Genomic DNA, 21,636 nt, shown 5'->3' with positions numbered 1-21,636 from the left:
ACCCTGTGACTGGAGAGGTGGCATAGTGAGTAAAGTGTTGAACTCATAAACATGGGGTTCTGAGTTCAATCCCCAGCATGTGCTAGCATGCTCTGATTTTCTCTCTCCCCCTCGTCTTTCCTTATAAATAAATAAGTCAGGGTGGGGGTATAGCATAATGGTTATGCAAAGAGACTTTCATGCCTGAGGCTCTTAAGTCACAGGTTCAATCCCCCACACTGCCATAAGCCAGAGCTGAGCAGTGCTGGTTAAAATAGATAAAAATAAATAAATGAAAAGAAAAAGAAATTTAAAAAAGTCTCAGGCTGGACTAGATAGCATAATGGCTATACAAAGAGACTCTCATGCTTGAGGCTCCAAAGTCCTAGGTTCAATCCCCCCACCACCATAAACCAGAAGTGAACAGTGCTCCACTATAAAAACAAACAGACAAACAAATACATCTCTAAGGGACAAAAGAAAAGAAACTCCCAACAGACTCCTTCACCATTTCTGCCATGTGAGAACTCAGAGAAGAGGGTTATCAGTGAGCTGGATGTGCTGAGACCCTGATCTCAGACTTCTCTGCCTCCAGAACTCAAAAGAAAAACCATCTGGGAAGTGCAGCAGTGGATAAAGTGTTGGGTTCTCAATTGTGAGGTCCCGGGTTCAGTCCCCAGCAGTACATGTACCAGAGTCATGTTTGCCCTTCTCCCTTCTTCCCCTATCTCTCTCTTTAATACATAAGTATCGCTGGGCTGGGATGCCTGCACTAGGAATCCATTGCTCCTTCAGGCTATTTTTTCCCCCCGTCTGTTGCCCTTGTTGTTGTAACTGCTGTCATCATTGTTGGATAGGACAGAGAGAAACGGAGAGAGGAGGGGAAGACAGAGAGGGGGAGAGAAAGACAGACACCTGCAGACCTGCTTCACTGTCTGTGAAGCAAACCCCCTGCAGGTGGGGAACCAAGGGGCTTGAACTGGGGTCCCTACGCCAGCCCTTGCGCTTCATGCCATGTGCGCTAACCCCGGCACTACTGCCCTCCCTCTATAAATAAGTATTTTATTTATTTCCCCTTTGTTGCCCTTGTTTTGTTTTGTTTTTTAATTATTGTAGTAGTTATTGAAGCGACCCCCCCCCCATAGGTGGGGAGCCAGGAGCTCGAACCAGGATCCTTACGCCAGTCCTTACGCTTCAGGTCACGTGGGCTTAACCCACTACACTACCGGCCCTCCCCCTATAAATAAATATTTTTTAAAGTGTTGCTCAGAGGGCTCTGTGCCTGTTTGCAAAGCCTACTTGGCTGAAGCACAGGGTGGGATCCCAGGCAGGCCTGTCCCCACACACAGGTTAGGAGGGTCAGAACTGAGCACATGGGGCCGCCTCCCATGCTGAGCTCCGGCAAGTCAAAGACAGACAGATGCTGCTTTGGTGGCTGGAAGACTGGCTGGCATAAACAGGGAAAGAAAAACTGAAAGAATGAGCTTGTCTGTCCTTCCTCTAAGATGATTCTTGTATGAAGGCCAATTTTCCTTCTTCTCTGCCCACTGTAATTGACAGTTCTGATGGTTCATACCACTTGGGGTGGCTTTCAACACAATTGCCAGAATCTTATCTATAATTACTAGGGAAACTTTGTTTTTCTCTTTCATTTTTTTTTTTTCTTTAAAGAAAGCTTGCTTAGAAGCTATGAAGATGGCACAATGGTTATACAAAAATTTTCATGCCTAAGGCTCTGAGATTCCAGGTCCAATCCCCAGCCCTACCAAACCAGAGCTGAGTAGTAGTACTCTGGTCTCTCTCTCCCTCTCTCCCCACCCCCCTTCCTCTCCCTCCCTCTCTCTCTCTTTCTCTCTCTCTCCCCCTCTCTCCCTCTCTCCTTTTCTCCCTCTCCCTCTCTCTTTTCCTCTCTCTCTCTATGCTATCCCTGACATGGCTCTCATTAAAATAAATATTTTTTTAAAAAAGAAGGAAAGAAAGAGACAGGGAGGGAGGGAAGAAGGAAGCTTGGGATCAGCGGGTTAAGTGCACATGGCGGGAAGCGCAAGGACCGTCGCAAGGATCCAGGTTCGAGCCCCCCACCTGCAGGGGAGTCGCTTCACAGGCGTTGAAGCAGGTCTGCAGGTGTCTGTCTTTCTCTCCCCCTCTCTGTCTTCCCCTCCTCTCTCCACTTTTCTCTGTCCTATCCAACAACAATAATACCAATAACAACAATAATAACAACTAGGATAAACAACAAGGGCAACAAAATGGAAAAATGGCCTCCAGGAGCAGTGGATTTGTGGTGCAGGCATGAGGCCCAGCAATAACCCTGGAGGCAAAAAAAAAAAAGCTTGTGGGGGTGTTGGGGGTACACCCGGTAGAGCAAACGTGCTGCCACGCTCAAGAACTGCGGTTCGAGCACCCAGCTAAGCAGTGCTGTAGGTGTCTCTCCCTCTGTCACTTTCTCATTCTCTATTAAAACAAAACCTCTGTTTACCGCACACATCCAAAGCATGCACTACAAGCAGAGAAGATGAACTAAGTTTAAAAGCTTTTCCAACGCAAAGTACCTAACAACAGCAACTGCGCGACTAGCCCAGTGGGAAACAGACCTCTAAAGCTTTTGTTTACATTCGGAGTTTGCTCCTAAACCCCACCCATGAGTTCACATTTCAAATTATAAACTGACCTCAGTAGTCTATTTTTTTAATATTTATTTTATTTATTTATTCCCTTTTGTTGCCCTTGTTGTTTTATTGTTGTAGTTATTATTGTTGTCGTTGTTGCTGGATAGGACAGAGAGAAATGGAGAGAGGAGGGGAAGAGAGAGGGGGAGAGAAAGACAGACACCTGCAGACCTGTTTCACCGCCTGTGAAGCGACTCCCCTGCAGGTGGGGAGTCAGGGCTTGAACCGGGATCCTCATGCCGGTCCTTGTGCTTTGCGCCACCTGCGCTTAACTTGCTGTGCTACAGCCCGACTCCCAGTAGTCTATTTTTTTTAAAGATTGACTTTACAGCTTGGTCCAGGAGGCAGTGGGCGCAGTGGATAAAGCATTGGACTTTCAAGCACGAGGTTCGTTCTCTCTCCTCCTATCTTTCTTGTTAATAAATAAATAAAAACTTAAAAAAAAAAAAAAGATTGAGGGGGTTGAGTGGTAGCGCATCGGGTTAAGCAAGAACCAGCTTAAGGATCCTGGTTCAAGCCCCCGGCTCCCCACCTACGGGGGGGGAGGTGTCGCTTCACGAGTGGTGAAGCAGGTCTGCAGGTGTCTGTCTTTCTCTCCTCTGTCTTCCCCTCCTCTCTCCATTTCTCTCTGTCCTATCCAGCATCGATGACATCAATGGCAATAATAACAATGACAACAAAATGGGGAAAATGGCCTCCAGGAGCAGTGGATTCGTAGTGCAGGCACCGAGGCCCAGCAATAACCCTGGAAGCAAAAAAAAAAAAAAAAAAAGCAGATTGATTTAACTGATTACATATCACGCTAGTATATGTGGTGTTTTTTGTGGTTTTTTTTAAAGATTTTTATTTATTAATGAGAAAGATAGGGAGAGAGAGAGAGAGAGAGAGAACACTAGACATCACTCTGGTACATATGCTGCCAGGAACTGAACTCATGCCTGAGAGTCCAATGCTTTATCCACTGTGCTGCCTCCCAGACCACATACATGTGGTTTTTTTCTATCACGTAAAACCCATCCCTTTAAGCAAATCTTGTTCTTGTCACAAAGGAGGCACTTTTATGTATTTATTACCAGAACTGTTCAATTCTGGTTTCTGGTGGGAAGGGGGGATTGAATTGGGGAATTTGAAGCCTCAGGCATAACCATTATGCTCTCTCCCCCCACCCTGAAGGCAGATTCATCAGTCTGGAGGATGAAGCCTATTTTATCTAACTGCCATTAGTTTAATGTGTGACTTTTAAATGCTGCTTCTTCTAGCGTTTGCCCTTCTTCCGTAGCCAGTCAACAGCGTCAGGTTGAGCCTGATGTAAAGTTTCGAGACCTCCTTTGAATCTGGAGAGGTGGCAGTCGTTGACTATGTGGGTCATAGTCTGTCTGGAGCCGCAGGGGCAGTTCGGGTCGTCTCTGGCTCCCCAGCGATGGAACATAGCGGCGCACCGGCCATGGCCTGTTCGATAGCGATTGAGGAGGGCCCGATCATAACGTGCTAGGTCAAAGCCGGGTTGACGCTTGCAGGGGTCTGTGATGAGGTGTTTGTTCTTTACCTCAGCTGACTGCCAACTCTGTTTCCAAGAGACTGGAACAGAGAAGTTCAGTGTAGGCGTAGGGGACCAGATTGGGTGACGAGACGTCAAGCGTTGGACAGGGTGGGCGAAGATAACGCGTTTGGCGAAGGACAGCCCTTCAACATTAAGTTGGAGGACTCGAAGAGCAGGACCAACAGCTTGAAAGCTGTCAGGAGCTGCTTGTTGCTGGCTTTGAAAGTGACTGGGATCCATGTGGATTCAGTCGGCTAGGAAGGATCGTCAGTTTCCCCAATGAATGGGTACTCACGGGATGCACCACGGGAAGGTCGATCCTGTGCATCCCAATGCTTAGACGCTTGGAATACGTTTCCTGTGTGCTAGCCCTGCTCGTCAGAGGCCGAGGGTGACTCAGGTGCCTGTAATCACTTCATCAGAACTGAGAGCATTTGATCTCGGCCTGCCACCCTCACCCTGAACTGGAACCCTTACAGCCATTCCGAAATTAGAGACTCTTTTGCGAATAAAGCTATTCCAGAAGGGCGTCCTTTCATACTGCCACCTTATGATAGGGAGGAGAGGGGGAGGGACAGTAATCAGTAGCTCAGAAATGTTTTCTGTAAAGTTATATGCAGAAAGGTCATATATCACAAGAGAATGAGAAAGACTCCTTGGGAGAATGAGAGCAGATAAACTGAAGGAGACACCTTAACTCTTGCTGAAAGGACAGGACTCTATCTATGAGCCCATATTAGATGGGAGGGTGAGAGTTTGTCTGACAGAATCGCCAGGGAAATAAGCAATCGGTCATTCCTGCAGGCTTTGAAGCACAGCATGAATAAACAGGTTAAAATTAAAAAAAAAAAAAAAACAACCAAACTGGGTGATGGGAATAGCATATCGGATTTGAGAACACGCATTACCATGCACAAAGACCCAGGTTCAAACCTGCAGGGGGGAACTTAACAAGCAGTGAAGCAGGACTGCGGTCTCTCTCTCTCTCTCTCTCTCCCTCTCCCTCTCCCTCTCTCTATCTCCTCCCCTCTCAATTTCGGTGTCTCTATCAAAAAGAAGAAAAACTAAAAGGAGGAGGAGGAGGAGAAAGAAAGAAAGAAAGAAAAAAATAGGAAGGTAGGTAGGTATGAAAAAAGAAAGAAACGAAGGAAGGAATATAGGAAGGAAGGACAGAGCAGAAGGATGACTGCTGGGAGCAATGAATTCATCACAGAAGTACTAGTAACCCTGGTGGGGGAAAAAAGTATGAAAAAAATAAGTTCATGGAACAGATTATTCTATATATATATTTTTTTTTACTCAGCTCTGGTTTATGGTGGTGGGTGGTACAGGGGATTGAACCTAGGACTTCAGGAGCCTTAGGCATGAGTCTCTTTGCATAACCATTATGCTATCTACCCCCACCCAGAAGAGATTATTTCTTGAAGTTCTCTTTAGTTAAGTTTTTTTTCTCTTTCTTTTTTTAAGTCATTACCAGGAGTTGCAACATTTTCAGACAGAGAGTGAGTCTGAGAAAGGGGAAGGATCTGAAACTGAAGTCTCTCCTCTGTGTGGGGCTCACGCCTGACAGATGCACCACCCAGGTGAGCTACCTTATCCCCGCTGGACGGCTGTGCCCACAAAATCCAAACCAGTGATGTTCTCAGAGCTGGCTTTGTTTGCTTGCTGTTTCTGCATCTGGTCACCAGGTTATAGTCCACTGGGCACATGAGCATCACTGCACTCGCCAACGCCTTCATTCTTGGCGGGGGGGGGGGAGGTCTGTCTGGCTGTCCTCTCTCATTGTGAATCAATTCTTAAACAAATATTTTTTAAATATTTATTCCCTTTGGTTGCCCTTGTTTTATTGTTGTAGTTGTTATTGTTATTGTTGTCATTGGATAGGACAGAGAGAAATGGAGAGAGGAGGGGAAGACAGAGAGGAGGAGAGAAAGACAGACCTGCAGACCTGCTTCACCGCCTGGGAAGCGACTCCCCTGCAGGTGGGGACCCTGGGCTCGAACCGGGATCCTGACGCCGGTCCTTGTGCTTTGCGCCACGTGCGCTTAGCCCGCTGCGCTACCTCCAACTCCCTTGAATCGGTTTTGGTGACTGTGATCTACATCGTCCCTAACTCTAAATGACGCCCGGAAAGGTCCACAGCCACGACACGCGTCCTCTGTGATGCGCGAGCCCGTCGCGCTGACTTCCGGGCTGGGGAGCAAGCCCCGCCCACCAGCTGGACAGACATTCCGCGCGGTCCTCCGAGGCGAGGTGGCCGGCAGAGGGCGCCAGCGCTCCCGCCGTCCCGCCCGCTTCGCCAGCGCTCCCCGCTCTCGCTGAGCCAGCGGAGCCGGAAGGGGCGGGGCCCTGGTGGGCGGGGCTTAAAGGTCGGCGTCTTCGCGGAGGCTGCGGCGGGGAGGCCCGGCCGGGCGAGTAGCCGAGGTTCCCAGGTACGGGCGGCCTTGGCGGGCTCGCGGCCCCGGCTTCGCGCGCGCTTTGGGAGCTTCCCCCTCCGCCGGCCTGTGCCTGCCGGGTCTCCGCGTGCGGCTGCCGCGGCCCCACTCCGCGGGGTCGGGTCGCCCAAAGCGGAGGCGGTGTGTGCACGCACCGTGGGAGCCGGGCGGGCCAGGCTGCGGGTGTCTGCGGGGCGGAGGCGCCCCGTGCCCGCCGTGACCTTGAGCCCGCGGGGGCGGGGGCGGGGCGGGGCGGGCCAGGAGGACAGTCCGCGGCAGAGAGGGTGCGCAGGGCGGAGCCGTGCGGGCGGGACGGAGCGGCCGGTGCTCCCCGACGGGGCTGGGCCCCTCTCCCCCGGCATGAAAGGGAGCTTCAGGGCTGCGGCCTCTTTTTACTTCTTCTGTCCCTCTTTCTTTCGGCGTAAAAAAGAAAGAAAAAAAGTCATTTGAAGGGCCTGGGACAGTCGACTGGGCAGGGGACCTGCCTTGCCGGGCACAGACGGGCCACGTGGCTTCCCGGCGGGCTGGCAGCTTTGTTGCTGCTGTTGCTGTTGCTGTGTTGCTGTTGCTGTGTTGTTGTTGCTGTGTTGTTGTCGTCGTCTCGGTGTCCGGCAGGGCGGAGTGGCCATGAGCCGAGACTGGAAAGAAGCTTCCTCTCGGGCGGCAGGACCGGGCTGGGCGCCGGCGTGCGGTGCGGGATCGTTGCCCGGGGCCGGTGCTGCACCCGAGCACGAGTATCGGGCGGGCGGCGGGTGCCGGGTCCCGAGAAGACGGCTGTGACCCCGCTGGGCCGCCAGGGGCCTCGCCCGGTACTGCGGGCCACGTGGAGTGGCCTCGGTCCCCCCGAAAGGGAAACGGACAGCGGCTGAAAATGCCGGCGCGGTTCTGAGCGCCGGGACCCAGGTTCAAGCCCTCACTTGGCACCTACAGAGAGGAGGGAGGGAGCGTCCGTCACAAGAGGTAAAGCGGGTCTGCAGGTGTCTGTCGTTCTCTCTCTCGCCCTCTGTCTCCGCCTTCTCGCTCAGTTTTTCCCTGACCTATCAAATCAAACAGAAAGGAAGAAGGGAAAGGTCATCATTGAACAGAGACACTCACTACACTGAGGTTTAGACGTAGGCACCTGCCTGTGTCCAGAATGAACTAAAATCCCTCCTTCCCAGAGGGGGTGCTGGTGTCCTGACAAAATCAAAATGTAAGGAGTCGGGCGGTAGCGCAGCAGATTAAACACACGTGGCACAAAGCGCGAGGACCAGCAGAAGGGTCCCGGTTTGAGCCCCCGGCTCCCCACCTGCAGGCGGGGTCGCTTCACAGGCGGCGAAGCAGGTCTGCAGGTGTCTGTCTTTCTCTCTCCCTCTCTGTCTTCCCCTCTCCATTTCTCTCTGTCCTCTCCAACAACAACAATAAAAACCAACAAGGACAACAAAAGGGAAAATAAATAAATATGAAAAAATCAAAATGTAAAGGCTGTTATTATGAGGAGGCAGAGAGAGTTAAAAAGATCCCAGCGCCAAAGCTTCTGTTAATTCAGCGGGCCACATACATGGCAAACTAGTGTGCTATCCTAGTGATCTGTTTGTAGGCGTTTTCCTCTTTTTTAAATTTTATTAGTGAATTAATACTGATTTACAAAATTATGAAGTAATTCGTCACCTTCCCCACCACCAGACTTCTGTGTCCCCATCCCCTCCATTGGAAACTTAGTTTTCCCAAGGCCACAGATATGAGTTGACTATTATTTCTATAAATAAATATATATGTGTGTGTGTGTGTGTGTATACATACACATTTTTTTCCTATGGTCCTGCCTTTTCTTCCTTTCTAAGTCGCACCTACTACTTCTGAATGTCCCCACACACACACCTTGCGGGTCCTGATGGAGTTCAAAGCTCTCTGATCAGCTTTCCCTATCATTTCTCCCCCACTGAGAGTATGGATCAAAATTCTTTATTTTTTTTTATTTTTTGGATCAAAATTCTTTATGGGATGCAGAAGGTGGAAGGTCTGGCTTCTGTCATTGCTTCCTCACTGAACATGGGTGTTGACAGGTGGATCCACACCCCCAGCCTGTCTCTCTCTCTCTCTCTCTCTCTCTCTCGCTGGTGGGGCAGGGGTCTGGGGAGGTGGGTGAGCTCGTCCACCCAGGGAAGTCAGGATGGTGTCATTGTAGCATCTGCAGCTTCACCGTTCATGAAGCTTCTCCCCGCCTGGTGGGAACTTGGGGTTTGAGCGCATTGCTAGTTGTTTCTAACATCAGCAGGCTTGGGTTTGCTGTGTGGGCCGTTCTCCGCGCCGATGCACAAGTCTAGAATTTTGGAGAAGCTGTCTGGGGTGGAAATGTAGGTTAGGAAGTGGATGCCTGCGAGTGAGGTTTCAAGTCAAGGAAGGGATGCTACCCCCACCGCCACACACACACCATTTCCCTTTAAGTTGCCGTTCCCAGAAACCCCTAGCTGTGTGCCGACTTCCCGTCCCAGATGGGAGATGCTTGGAACGAGTTGAGTTCATGCGGTTTAAGGAGGGCGGCACATGCACGGCACTTGTAAAACAGCCCAATTGTCTGTTTCAGGTCCGACGCGCCATGGCTCTTAGCCCTCTCATCAGATTGCCTGCCAGTGTCTTCAGAAAGCCCGGCGCCCGGGTTCGACTCTGGGGGCCACTGCAAGCCCGAAGGACACCGTCACACGCACCCACCGCTTCCCAGAGTCCGTGCTTTTATTCTTCTAGCGTCAGGTTAAATGCCTCCAGTCACAGAACACTTTTCCACAGCATTTTCTCAGTAAGGCTCCCAGGACTGTCCGTCTCTCCGGAATACATTCTCCCATTTTCCATCCGACTCAAAGGCAACGTCGGTCCTAAGAAGACCACAAAAAAGACTCTGCCGAAAGCAGAAGACGAAGAGTATTCCGATGAAGAGAGTGCTGATGAGGGGAGCGAGCTGGAAGGCGAGCTCAGGGAGGACCCTGATGTGACGAAGGACTACAAAGACCTGGAGAAGGCGGTGCCGTCTTTCCGCTACGATGTCGTCCTGAAGACGGGCCTAGACGTTGGAAGAAAGTAAGTCGAGCGCGTGCCTTAGCAGACCAGCCTTTCACCTTGCTGCTTCTCGTGAGAGTTCCTGGGGCCCAGGAGCTGGCACAGTGGAGAGAGCGTTAGACTCTCCAACTTGGGGGTCCCAAGTTCAACTCACATATACATATGCCAGAGTAATGCTTTGCTTCTCTCTCTCCCACCCCCCCATTATAAGTAAATAAAGTGTTTACATGATTTATCTTTTTATTAACTTTATTTGGTTTGATAGGACAGAGAAATTTAGAGGGAAGAGAGAGGGGCAGGAGAGAGACACCTGCAGACCTGCTTCACGTGCGACGCTTTCCCTTTGCAGATGGGGAGGGGCTTGAACCCAGGTCCTTGTGCGCTGTAATGTGTGCACCTAACCAGGTGTGCCACCACCCAGCACACACACCCTTTTTTTTTTTCACTTATGTATTGAATAGGAATTGAGAAAGGGGAGCTAAAAATGGAGAGAAATTGAGAGGAGGAGGGAGATATTGTAGGGGATAGAAAGAGACCTGCAGCACTGCTTCACCGCTCATAAAGCTTCCCCCTGCGGGTAAATTCTTGTTGTTGTTGGTAATGATCCAGACTTGTTGATTTTGTTTGCTCTGCCTGAGAGAGATTACAGGGGGATGAGTGGGAGAAGGGAGAGAGAGATCTGTAGCACTGCTTTACTGCTTGTGAAGCAGCTGGGGGCTGGGGCCTTAAACCGAGGTCCTTGCACAGGGTGACGTGGGCGCTCAGTCGGGTGCCCCACCACCCAGCCCCACAGTTACTGTGGCCTTAGAATGCCACCCGACCTGCCATCTGGCCCGTCTGACGGTGAAGAGAGTGCAGAAGGGAAAGAGCAGTAGAGGAAGCCCGCGTCAGCAATGTCAGTCTGTCCGTGAGAAAACTGATTCTGAAAGAAGTCAGCTCAAAGCTCCCACGTCCCGTGGACCACGTTTCCCTGATGCTAAGACCCCGGTGACCTACAGTGACCCATGGGATCAGGTGGTGCCGCCTCCGGTCCTCACCTGCCACGTGACTTCACAAGCAGTAAAATGGTGTCGCAAGAATCTTTGTCTCTTCCTCTCTGTCCCCCTTTCCATTTTGATTTCTGTCTCTAGCCAAAATAAATGACATGAAGCACTGATTTAGTAATATCTCGCTAGGGAGAAAAGAAACCTCTGGGTCAGCTGTGCAGGTGGGCATAGCACCGGGTGTCGCCGTGCTGAAGGCGGAGCAGTTTACGCTGGTTAAGGGTGTTGGCTCTGCACCGAGACGTCTGGGGGTTCAGTCCTGGTTCTGTGTGACCTTGGGCAACTCACTTAAAATCCGTGCTTGAGTTTCCTTATCTGTAAAACCAACTTTTTTAAAAAAAAATTTATATTTATTGATTTATTCCCTTTTGTTGTCCTTGTTTTATTGTTTTAGTTATTATTGATGTCGTTGTTGTTGGATAGGACAGAGAGAAATGGAGAGAGGAGGGGGAAGACAGAGAGAGGGAGAGAAAGAGAGACACCTGCAGACCTGCTTCAGCGCCCGTGAAGCGACTCCCCTGCAGATGGGGAGCCGGGGGCTCGAACTGGGATCCTTACGCCCATCCTTGCACTTTGCACCACCTGCACTTAACCCGCTGCGCAACCGCCCGGCTCCCTAAAACCAGCTTTCATAAGAAACTTTTTGTGGGTGAGAGGAAAAACCAGAGCATCACTTTGACACACAACAGCGCTGGCCCATAACCTGTTGCAAAAAAGTGTTTGTAACCGTGTACTCAGGAGGTAGTGGCGATAAAGAAAACAGTCATCATCACTGCGCACACTGCATGCAGGGTAAGGACTGTGCTGTGGATGGTAAACCCTGACAGATTCCTAGCGCACTTTATCTGTGGGTAATAGCATAGTGTTTCATATTTTTAATCATCATTATTGATTGAGTGGATAGAGACACCCAGAAATGGAGAGGATGGGAGAAATAGGAAGAGGGAGTCCGGCAGTAGTGCAACGGGCTAAGCGCAGGTGGCGTAAGCGCAAGGACTGGTGGAAGGATCCTGGTTCGAGCCCCTGGCTCTCCACCTGCAGGGGTGTCGCTTTTCAAGCGGTGAAGCAGGTCTGCAGGTGTCTGTCTTTCTCTCCCCTCTCTCTCTGTCTTCCCCTCCTCTCTCCATTTCTCTCTGTCCTATCCAACAACAATAATCATAACAACTACGATAAACAACAAGGGCAACAAAAGGGAAAAAATAGCCTCCAGGAGCAGTGGATTTGTAGTGCAGGCACGGAAGCCCAGAGATGACCCTGGAGGCAAAAGAAAAAGAAACATTTAGAACCTCAGCTGGGAGACACACACACACACACACACACACACACACACACACACACACACACACACACACACACCCCGTTTGTTAATGAGAAGGGGAGAGCAGCAGAGCACCACTCTGGCTCCTGCAAGGTAAGAGACGAAGCTCAGGGCCCAACATTCAGTCATAGAGCTGCCCCCCAGCCACTCCGAGGGCTTCTCCATGGCCTCGCCCTGCACAGCAGCTGGAAGAGGAGAAGGGCGCTCACAGCCACACGGGCCACTCGGAAGCAGGGCAGCGACAGTCTCAGAGGCCGTTAGAGCAGAGCAAATGGGCCAGCGTGCCCTGGGGCCCAGTCCTGAGCGGCCGGGTCACCCGCCCGAGAGCGCTCGCAGACTTCGGCCACAGCGTGGCATCTCCTCGGGCAGATCTCTGGTGCCCATGTCTTAAATACACCTGGGAGCAGATGCCTTTCGGGTGCCTCGCAGCCCAAATGGAGATTTCATGGGAAGGTCAGCCGCCAAGAGAATATATGTCAGGGGTGTTTGTCTCTCTCAAATCTGTGTGATCGTCTTGTGCAGATTTCTATTTCAAAGCACCGTTTTTTGTTTTTAAGCAAAATAGAAGATGCGTTCTACAAGGGTGAACTCAGGCTGAACGGAGAAAAGCTGTGGAAGAAGAGCAGAACGGTGAGCGGCCAGGGTGCTTCTCTCTGTAAGCGCCACCCCCAGCTCCCCTCAGCAGTGGTCAAGCGAGTGACGCTGCTGCGGCCCTCAGTCACTGTCACTGTCGCAGCCTCAATAACCATAGGGCTGCAGCCTCTCCTTGTCTTTGAAATTTTAAAACAAGCTGCTGTCAGCACTGGCATAAGCCAAACACTGAAAGTTCCAAGTCATTAATGCTAGGCAGGCCCCAGGAATTCACAATGACTGGGGGCCAAGGAAGCCACACTTGCTTCATGTAGAGGGGTTTTTAAATTATTTTATTGTATTTATACCAGTGCACTGCTCAGAGATAAACAGGGAGATTGAACCTGGGACCTCGGAGCCTCAAGCATGAGAGTCTCTTTGCATAACCACTGTGCTATTTCTCCCACCCTGTTTTTATTTCTTTTAGATAGAGACAGAAGTTTAAAGGAGGGAGTCGGGCTGTAGAGCAGCGGGTTAAGCGCAGGTGGCGCAAAGCACAAGGACCGGCATAAGGATCCCAGTTCGAGCCCCGGCTCCCCACCTGCAGGGGAGTCGCTTCACAGGCGGTGAAGCAGGTCTGCAGGTGTCTATCTTTCTCTCCTCCTCTCTGTCTTCCCCTCCTCTCTCCATTTCTCTCTGTCCTATCCGACAACGACAACAACAATAATAACTACAACAATAAAAAAAAAACAGCAAGGGCAATAAAAGGGAATAAATAAAATAAATATTTTAAAAAAAGTTTAAAGGAAAGGCAGAGATAGAAGGAGAGACCTAGGAGTCGGGTTAAGCGCAGGTGGCGCAAAGCACAAGGACCAACATAAGGATCCCAGTTCAGTCCCCGGCTCCCCACCTGCAGGGGAGTCGCTTCACAGGCGGTGAAGCAGGTCTGCAGGTGTCTGTCTTTCTCTCCCCCTCTCTGTCTTCCCCTCCTCTCTCCATTTCTCTCTGTCCTATCCAACAACAATGACAACAATAACAACAGTAATAACTACAACAATAAAACAAGGGCAACAAAAGGGAGTAAAATATATAAATATAAAATATTGAAAAGAAAAAGGAGAGACCTGCAGTACTGCTGCAGTGACATTTCTCCCCGGCAGGTAGGCACTGACAGGTTTGAACCCAGGTCCTTGCGCACTGTAATGTGTATGCTCTGGCAGTTGCGCCAACACCTGACCCTTAAAGTACGTGTGTGTGTGTGTGTGTGTGTGTAAGAGAGAGGGAGAGAATTACAAGGCTGGGGAGATAATGCAGTGAGTGGTAGCAGAAGGTCCCAGGTTTAATCCTCAGCACCACCAATAACCAGAGCTGAGTGATGTGTTGGTCAAAAATAATGGCGGTGATGATTATATATAGAAGTCTAGATACTAGATTTAAATTAAACAGAATTTTAGTGTGTTGAGTTAAACATTGGTTTAAGATATTAATAATTACCTTTGAGTGTTACAGTGAGCTATACTGTCTCCATGCTTTTTAATTTCTGGATTTTTGAAGTATGTGTATCACTTTCATAATTGGAGCAAAGACGACAGTGTTACAAAGTTAACACAAAGCTGCCAGGCCAGGGAGGTGGTGTGGTGGACCGCCATGAGGTGCTGTGTTGGAGCCCCCATATTGCCTGTACCAGTGTGATGCTCTGGTCCTCTCACCTCCCTCATTAATAAATAAATTACAAGGAATTTATTCCTTTGTGAGGGGACCAGGTAGAGCCTGGCCCAGTGAAAGTAGAGTCCACACGCTACTAAGTGTCAGCACCCTGGTGCAGGGCCCTATCTCCACCTGCCAGGAGGGCGGGGGTTAGATCCATAAGTAGTGGCACAGCGCTCCCAGATGTCTCTCATCTCTCTCACCTTCTGGTGAAAGCAAAAACCACCACTGGGAACGGTGGAGCAGTGCAGGCACCAAGCCCCAGAAATGACCCTGGTAGCAAAAAGTAAATAAAATAGAGACCCTTTAAAAAGTAAAGGAGGGAGTCGGGCAGTAGTGCAGCAGGTTAAGCACATGGCATGAAACTTTGAGGACCGACCTAAGGATCCCGGTTCGAGCCCCCAGCTCCCCACCCACAGGGGGTTCGATTCACAGCAGTGAAGCAGGTCTGCAGGTGTCTGTCTTTCTCTCCCCCCTTTCTGTCTTCCCCTCCTCTCTCCATTTCTCTGTCATATCCAACAACGACGACAACAATAATAACTACGACAATAAAACAACAAGGGCAACAAAAGGGAATGAATAAATAAATAAATATTTAAAAGTAAAGGCCTGAGGGGGCAGCATAGTGGTTGTTTCCTGCTAGGCTCTGACATCCCAGGCTCAACCCCCAGCACCACTATGAAGCAGAGCTGAGCACCTGGCACCCCCCCCCCATTAAAAATAAATGACTAGCAGACATAATCTGACTCTTAGTGTCTAAGAGACAAATATTCTGGCAAAAGTTGGGCACCGTTTTTGGAGGTTGTCTTATGTAAGCTCTTAACTTTCAAAATAGCCCTGAGGTAGCAAGACCTAAGCTGCATCGAGGTGCTGTGGACATGAGAGGGCGGACAAGCCACTGACCGGGCCTCTGCCTGGGCACCGAGGCTTTGCTCTGCTTTTTTTTTTTTTTTTTTTTTGCCTCCAGGGTTATCACTGGGGAACTCACTCAATACCTGCAACACACATCCACTGCTCCTCGTGGGCTTTGTTTTATTGGCTAGAACAGAGAGAAATTGAGATGGGGAGGGGAAGGTAGGAGAGGGAGGGAGACACCTGCAGACCTGCTTCACGGCTTAGGAGTTGTCCCCACCCCCCGCAGGCGGGGAATAGGGGCTCAAACTGGGATCCGTGCCCACCAGGAGCAGTGGATTCGTAGTGCAGGCACCGAAAAGTTAGAACAGAGAGAAATTAAGGATGAGAGACACCTGCAGACCTGCTTCACCGCTTGTAAAGCGCACACACACACACACACACACACACACAGGTCGGGCACCGGGAGGGAACTCAAACCGGGATCCTTTCAAGGGTCGTGTGCTTCAAACTATGTGCACTCAACCCGCTGCAATGCCACCTAGCCCTTTATTTAGAGACCTTGTCCCCTAGGACCTGATCGACCCTTGTGAGTAAGGGAAGCTCCCACACTTGTCTGAGCTGCCAAGTCAGAATCCACAGTCCCTGCCAGCCACAGATGAATTCCTGCTCGTCCCTTGATGGCTCTTTCCCGGGGTTCTAATCCAACCTGGTCCCCGCTGCAGCGTCCTGGTCAAAGGCCTCTGTGCCAGGGCCCTATTTCCAAGCACCACGCCCTGCCTGTTGCACTCCCTCCACCTTGAAATGCTGTTAGCTGTGGCCCTCATTTCCTCTTGCTACCTTGAGTTCTGTCGTCCAGACTTCTCCTGAAGGTCCGCAGAGGAGGGGCCAGTATTGAGACTCAGTGCCTTGCCACTAGGAAGCCTGGTAGCCACAGTAACTGCTACCAATGGGGTGATGTGAGATGGAGACAATTAGAAGAGCCAGTCGGCTCCATTAGAAAGGGCAGGGGCATTCACAGAGAGAGCAGCTGGAGGCCAGGCGTCCTGTCTGATGCTGCAGCGCAACCCTGCGGCCCACAGCTGCGCACAGCTGCACTAGGAAGGGCCAAGAGCTGGAGGTGCGGGGAGCCTTGGGCTGGGGTTCAGGTATGGGCACTCCCAGTGTCCGTCCTCTCCTCTCCCGAGACTGACTGGGTAAAAGAGAAACAGTCCTCCCCCTGTTCTCTTCCCTAGAAATAAGTCCCCAAAGGACTTAAAAGACATACCACCCTGCTGTGCTCTAAAGAGATAGACACTGGCTGGGCGGGGTAGACAGCTTAGTAATTAGACAAAGAGACTCTCACACCTGAGGGTCCAGAGTCCCAAGTTCAATCCCCTGCACCACCATAGCCAGAGCTCAGCGCTGCTCTGGTAAAGAGAGAGAGACCGCCATGCACAAGAAGCTTGTGAAGGAGCCTCTGGGAGAGAGAGAGAGACCGCCATGCACAAGAAGCCTGTGAAGGAGCCTCTGGTAGAGAGAGAGAGAGACTGCCATGCACAAGGAGCCTGTGAAGGAGCTTCTGGTAAAGAGAGAGAGAGAGGGATATCACCATGCACAAGGAACCTATGAAGTAGCCTCTGGTAGAGAGAGAGAGCGCCATGCACAAGGAGCCTGTGAAGTAGCCTCTGGTAGAGAGAGAGAGAGACTGCCATGCACAAGGAGCCTGTGAAGGAGCCTCTGGTAGAGAGAGAGAGAGACTGCCATGCACAAGGAGCCTGTGAAGGAGCTTCTGGTAAAGAGAGAGAGAGGGATATCACCATGCACAAGGAACCTATGAAGTAGCCTCTGGTAGAGAGAGAGAGAGAGACCGCCATGCACAAGGAGCCTGTGAAGGAGCCTCTGGTAGAGAGAGAGAGAGAGACTGCCATGCACAAGGAGCCTGTGAAGGAGCCTCTGGTAGAGAGAGAGAGAGAGACTGCCATGCACAAGGAGCCTGTGAAGTAGCCTCTGGTAGAGAGAGAGAGAGAGACCGCCATGCACAAGGAACCTATGAAGGAGCCTCTGGTAGAGAGAGAGAGAGGGATATCACCATGCACAAGGAACCTATGAAGGAGCCTCTGGTAAAGAGAGAGAGAGAGACCACCATGCACAAGCAGCCTGTGAAGGAGCCTCTGGTAAAGAGAGAGAGAGAGATCACCATGCACAAGGAGCCTGTGAAGGAGCCTCTGGTAGAGAGAGAGAGACCGCCATGCACAAGCAGCCCCAGAAGACTTGCCTTGAGCCTGCATCCGCCACACCGAAGGAGGCATCTGCTGTTGTGTCTTTTCCACTCTTTTCTCTCTCCATCTCTTGTTTGATTAGGAAAATAATGATCTCTAAGACAGTTGTCACATGGGTGGAATTTTTGTTTGTTTTTAGGTTTTTTAAATTTATTTTCTGATAGGACAAAGAGAAATTGAGAGGGAAGATGGAGAGAGGGAGTCACAGTAGTGCTTCACTGCCAGGGAAGCGTTCCCCACCATCACCGCCACAAGTGGGGACCGGGGGTGTGAACCTGGGTCCCTTGGACATGGTGATGTGTGTGCTCAAGCGGCTGCACCCCCTGTCTGGCCCCCACACGAGTGCGGTCTCATCCACGTGCTGATGTCCGCACACCAATCCCACCACCAGCTTGGATCTTACTGTGCCACCGTGCATTGGGGCCCCAAACTACCCCCCACCACTCTCACACCCTCGGCCTTGCTACTACAGACCACGTGAATTAATAAATCTTAAAAAAAAAAAAAAAAGTGGTGGTCTGGGAGGTGGCGCAGTGGATAAAGCATTGGACTCTCAAGCATGAGGTCCTGAGTTCAGTCCTCAGCAGCACGTGGACCAGAGTGATGTCTGGTTCTTGCTCTCTCCCCTCCTATCTTATGAATAAGTAAGATATATATATAGTCATTAAAAAAAGTTCTACTGGAAATCATCGTTAAGTGTGTGCAGTCAGCACAGTCTGTTATTTATTTTTTTTAAATATCCCCTTTTGTTGCCCTTGTTTTTCATTGTTGTGGTCATTATTGTTGTTGGATAGGACAGAAATGGAGAGAGGGGGAGAGAAAGACACCTGCAGACCTGTGTCACCGCCTGTGAAGCGACTCCCCTGCAGGTGGGGATCCGGGGGCTCGAACCAGGATCCTTACGCCGGTCCTTGCGCTTTGCACCACCTGCGCTTTACCCGCTGTGCCACCGCCCAACCCCCAGTCAGCACTTACTCTGATCGTGCCACTTCTCTGTCTGTGCCAAAGCAATGCCTCCATCCCACAGTTGCCTTAAATCACCCCGTCCAGACGGGCGGGCATTGAGGCGCCCCGTGAGTGAGACCCACAAGCCCAGTGACTGTCACCCGGGAGTCAGGCCCTGTCCCCACCCTGCCCTCGGGGGTGACGGTCACCTGGTGGGAACTGTGCACCAGGGTTCTGGTGCTGGCGTGCCTCTCCGAAAGGAAAGACTCAGTGTTCTTTTTTAACCTCAGGTGAAAGTGGGAGATACGTTGGATCTTCTCATCCAAGAGGATAAGGAAGCAGAAACAGAGACCGTGATGCGGATCCTGCTGAAAAAGGTGTTGGAAGAGAAGACTCAGAGTGAAAAGTACAGAGTGGTGTTGCGACGGTGGAAGAGTCTGAAGTTGCCCAAGAAGAAGCCATTGAAATAGGCGGATGCTTGTGGGTGGTGACGCCGCCTCCGGGCTGTGCAGAGCGGAGCCAGCCGGAAAGGACCTCCCGAACGAAATAAAGCTGTTACCGGGCGTGGGATCTCGGCCGCCGCACTTTGTGAAGAGCGGAGACACGGCCTGCCTGCAGTCAGGATTGCCCTCCCAGGCCTGACTTCTGTCACTGACCACATGAGAGAGAGTGCTGGGTGCTAGGTGAACTAAGGCCAAAGGAGGTTCATTAACCGTCCTGCCGTTTCCCATGTGAACCCCGTCAGGAGTCAGTATGGAATGAGCGAGGGATTGTTGAGACTTGTTTATTGTCTTTTTATCTAGAGTACTGCTCAACTCTGGGTTTGGTAGTGCATAGGATTGAACCTGGGACGTCAGAATCTCAGGCATGAGAGTCTTTGGCATAACCATTAGGCTATCTTCCCCCTCTCAGCTTAGTTTTTTTTTTTTTTTTGGACACAGGGAGGATTGGAAAGATAGTATAATGACCATGCAAAAAAAGGATTTTTTTAAGTATTTATTTATTCATTTTCCCTTTTTTTGTTGTCTTTGCTTTTTTTTTTATTGTTGTAATCATTATTGTTGTTGTTATTGATGTCTTCGTTGTTGGATAGGACAGAGAGAAATGGAGAGAGGAGGGGAAGATTGAGAGGAGGAAAGATAAACACCTGCAGACCAGCTTCACCGCTTGTGAAGCAACTCCCCTGCAGGTGGGGAGCTGGAGGCTTGAACCAGGATCCCTGTGCCGGTTCTTGCGCTTTGTGCCACCTGCACTTAACCACTGCATTACCGCCCAACTCCCTGCAAAAAAGGATTTCATGCCTGAGGAGGTAGACAGCCTAATGGTTATGCAAAGAGAGCAGAGAGACTCGTGCCTGAGGCTCGAGAATCCCAGGTTCAATCCCCCAGCACCACCATAAACCAGAGTTTAGCAGTACTCTAGTAAGAAATAAATAAATTGATAATAAAAATAAAGAAGTGTATGCCTGAGGCACCAGAGCTCTCAGACTCTCTGCCCAGCACCACCACCATCCAGAGCATAGCAGTGTTCAGGTATGGGGAAAAAAATGAAACAGAAACAGAAGTAGGCAGAGAGAGACCATGCATGGCGTTGAAGCTTCCCGCATGCCACACGGGAGGCCAGGCTCACACCTGCGTCACACGTGGCTGAGCAGCGCCACGGGGTCCAGTTGAGCTGTCTTGCAAGTCTATCTGTTTTCATTTTTGTCTCGTCCTTGTCGGCTATGACCTCAGCTGAGCAGGCAAGGCCAGTGGTCATAGCCCCAGGAGAGGCTGTGGCTGGCATGTTGGCTTAGTTCTCTTCACTTTGTCTGCAGCAGTCTGGGTGAGTAAGGTGTCGGAACCAAGTCCAAATGGACTAGTCAGAAACCATTTCAAATTAACTGTGAACTAAAACAGGATTTCTCCCCCACCCCCATCAGAATATACCGCTCAGCTCTGGCTTGTGGTGGTGTGGGGGATTGAACCTGGGACTTTAGAACCTCAGGAATGAGTCTCTATATAACCATTATGCTATCTAGCCCCCCAGACAGGATTTTCCCCCGAGAAGTTTTCTATATTTTATATATATATGCACACACACTATATAGTAAGCTAAGAATGGCTTGTTTGTGTCTGCATACACACTAGTTTTTTTTTCTTTTTTGTAGTTATTGATGTTAGATAGGACAGAGAGAAATGGAGAGAGAAGTGGTCTGGGAGGTGGCGCAGTGGTGAAGCTTTGGACTCTCAAGCATGAGGTCCCAAATTCGATCCCCGGCATCACATATGCAAGAGTGATGTCTGGTTCTTCTCCTATCTTTCTCTAAATAAAACAAAATAAAAACAGAAATGGAGAGGGGAGGAGAAAAAGATAGACACCTGCAGACCTATTTCACTGCCTGTGAAGTGACTCCCCTGCAGGTGGGGAGCCAGGGCTCAAATTGGAATCCTTACGATGATCCTTGAGCTTTGCACCACATGCGCTTAACCTGCTGCGCTACTGCCCGACTAGTTATTTTTTTATCTTTATTTATTTGAGAGAGATGCAGAGAGAGAAACACCAGAGCTCTGCTCAGCTCAGGCTTATGGTGGTGCGGGGGATTGAACCTGGGACTTAGGAGCCTCAAGCATGAGAGTCTGTCTGCATAACCATTATGCTGTCTCCCCATCCTATTTTTTTTATTATTTTTTAAAAGATTTTATTTATTGATGAGAATAATAGGGGAGAGAGGAAGAACCAGACATCACTCTGGTACATGTGCTGCTGGGAATTGAACTCAGGACCTCATGCTTAAAAGTCTAGTTTCTTAACCACTGCACCACCTCCCGGACAACTTTTTTACAGTTTTAAAAGTTGTTTATTGGGTGGAGAGTAGATAGCATAATGGCTATGCAAATAGATTCATGAGCTTAACAGTGCTCTGGTTAAAAAAAAAAAAAAATCTGCACTCTGCTTCTCTCTGCCAGGGATTGAACTCAGGACCTCAAGCTTGAGAGTCTAGTGCTTTATCCACTGCACCACATCCCTTCCCATGAAAAAGATATTCCTCCCTTAGATCCCAGAACCACCATATGCCAAAGCTGAGTACTGCTCTGGTGAATGAAAGGAGAGAGTAAAGGAAGAAAGAAGCTAGATGACAGTTTTTGGGTTTTTTTTTTTGTTTTTTTGTTTTTTGGTCTCCAGGGTTATCACTGGGGCTTGGTGCCAGCACTATGAATCCACTATTCCTAGAGGCTATTTTTCCATTTTGTTGCCCTTGTTATTGCTGCTGTTGTTGGAGAGGACAGAAAGAAATGGAGAGA

At 50.1% G+C, this 21,636-nt stretch overlaps 1 protein-coding gene across 1 annotated transcript; it reads left to right on the top strand.

The window, feature by feature from the left end:
- The first annotated feature begins 6,503 nt into the window (after positions 1-6,503).
- Positions 6,504-18,919, top strand: MTRES1 (mitochondrial transcription rescue factor 1). The gene is made up of 4 exons (XM_007523932.3): positions 6,504-6,620; positions 9,190-9,677; positions 12,575-12,647; positions 18,643-18,919. Exons 2-4 carry the CDS (start codon positions 9,202-9,204, stop codon positions 18,820-18,822), a joined length of 729 nt encoding a protein of 242 aa, XP_007523994.2. The 5' UTR covers positions 6,504-6,620; positions 9,190-9,201; the 3' UTR covers positions 18,823-18,919.
- Positions 18,920-21,636: the final 2,717 nt, after the last annotated feature.

Source organism: Erinaceus europaeus, chromosome 4 (genome assembly GCF_950295315.1).
Source record: "Erinaceus europaeus chromosome 4, mEriEur2.1, whole genome shotgun sequence".
Lineage (NCBI taxonomy): Eukaryota > Metazoa > Chordata > Mammalia > Eulipotyphla > Erinaceidae > Erinaceus > Erinaceus europaeus.
This window is presented reverse-complemented; position numbering and strand designations above follow the sequence as displayed.

Excerpts from the sequence above, each read along its gene's own strand:
- MTRES1 (XM_007523932.3), top strand. The coding sequence starts at position 9,202 with ATGGCTCTTAGCCCTCTCATCAGATTGCCTGCCAGTGTCTTCAGAAAG. Across the intron at positions 9,678-12,574 it reads GGCCTAGACGTTGGAAGAAA|CAAAATAGAAGATGCGTTCT; the intron begins GTAAGTCGAGCG and ends TTTGTTTTTAAG. Across the intron at positions 12,648-18,642 it reads TGTGGAAGAAGAGCAGAACG|GTGAAAGTGGGAGATACGTT; the intron begins GTGAGCGGCCAG and ends TTTTAACCTCAG.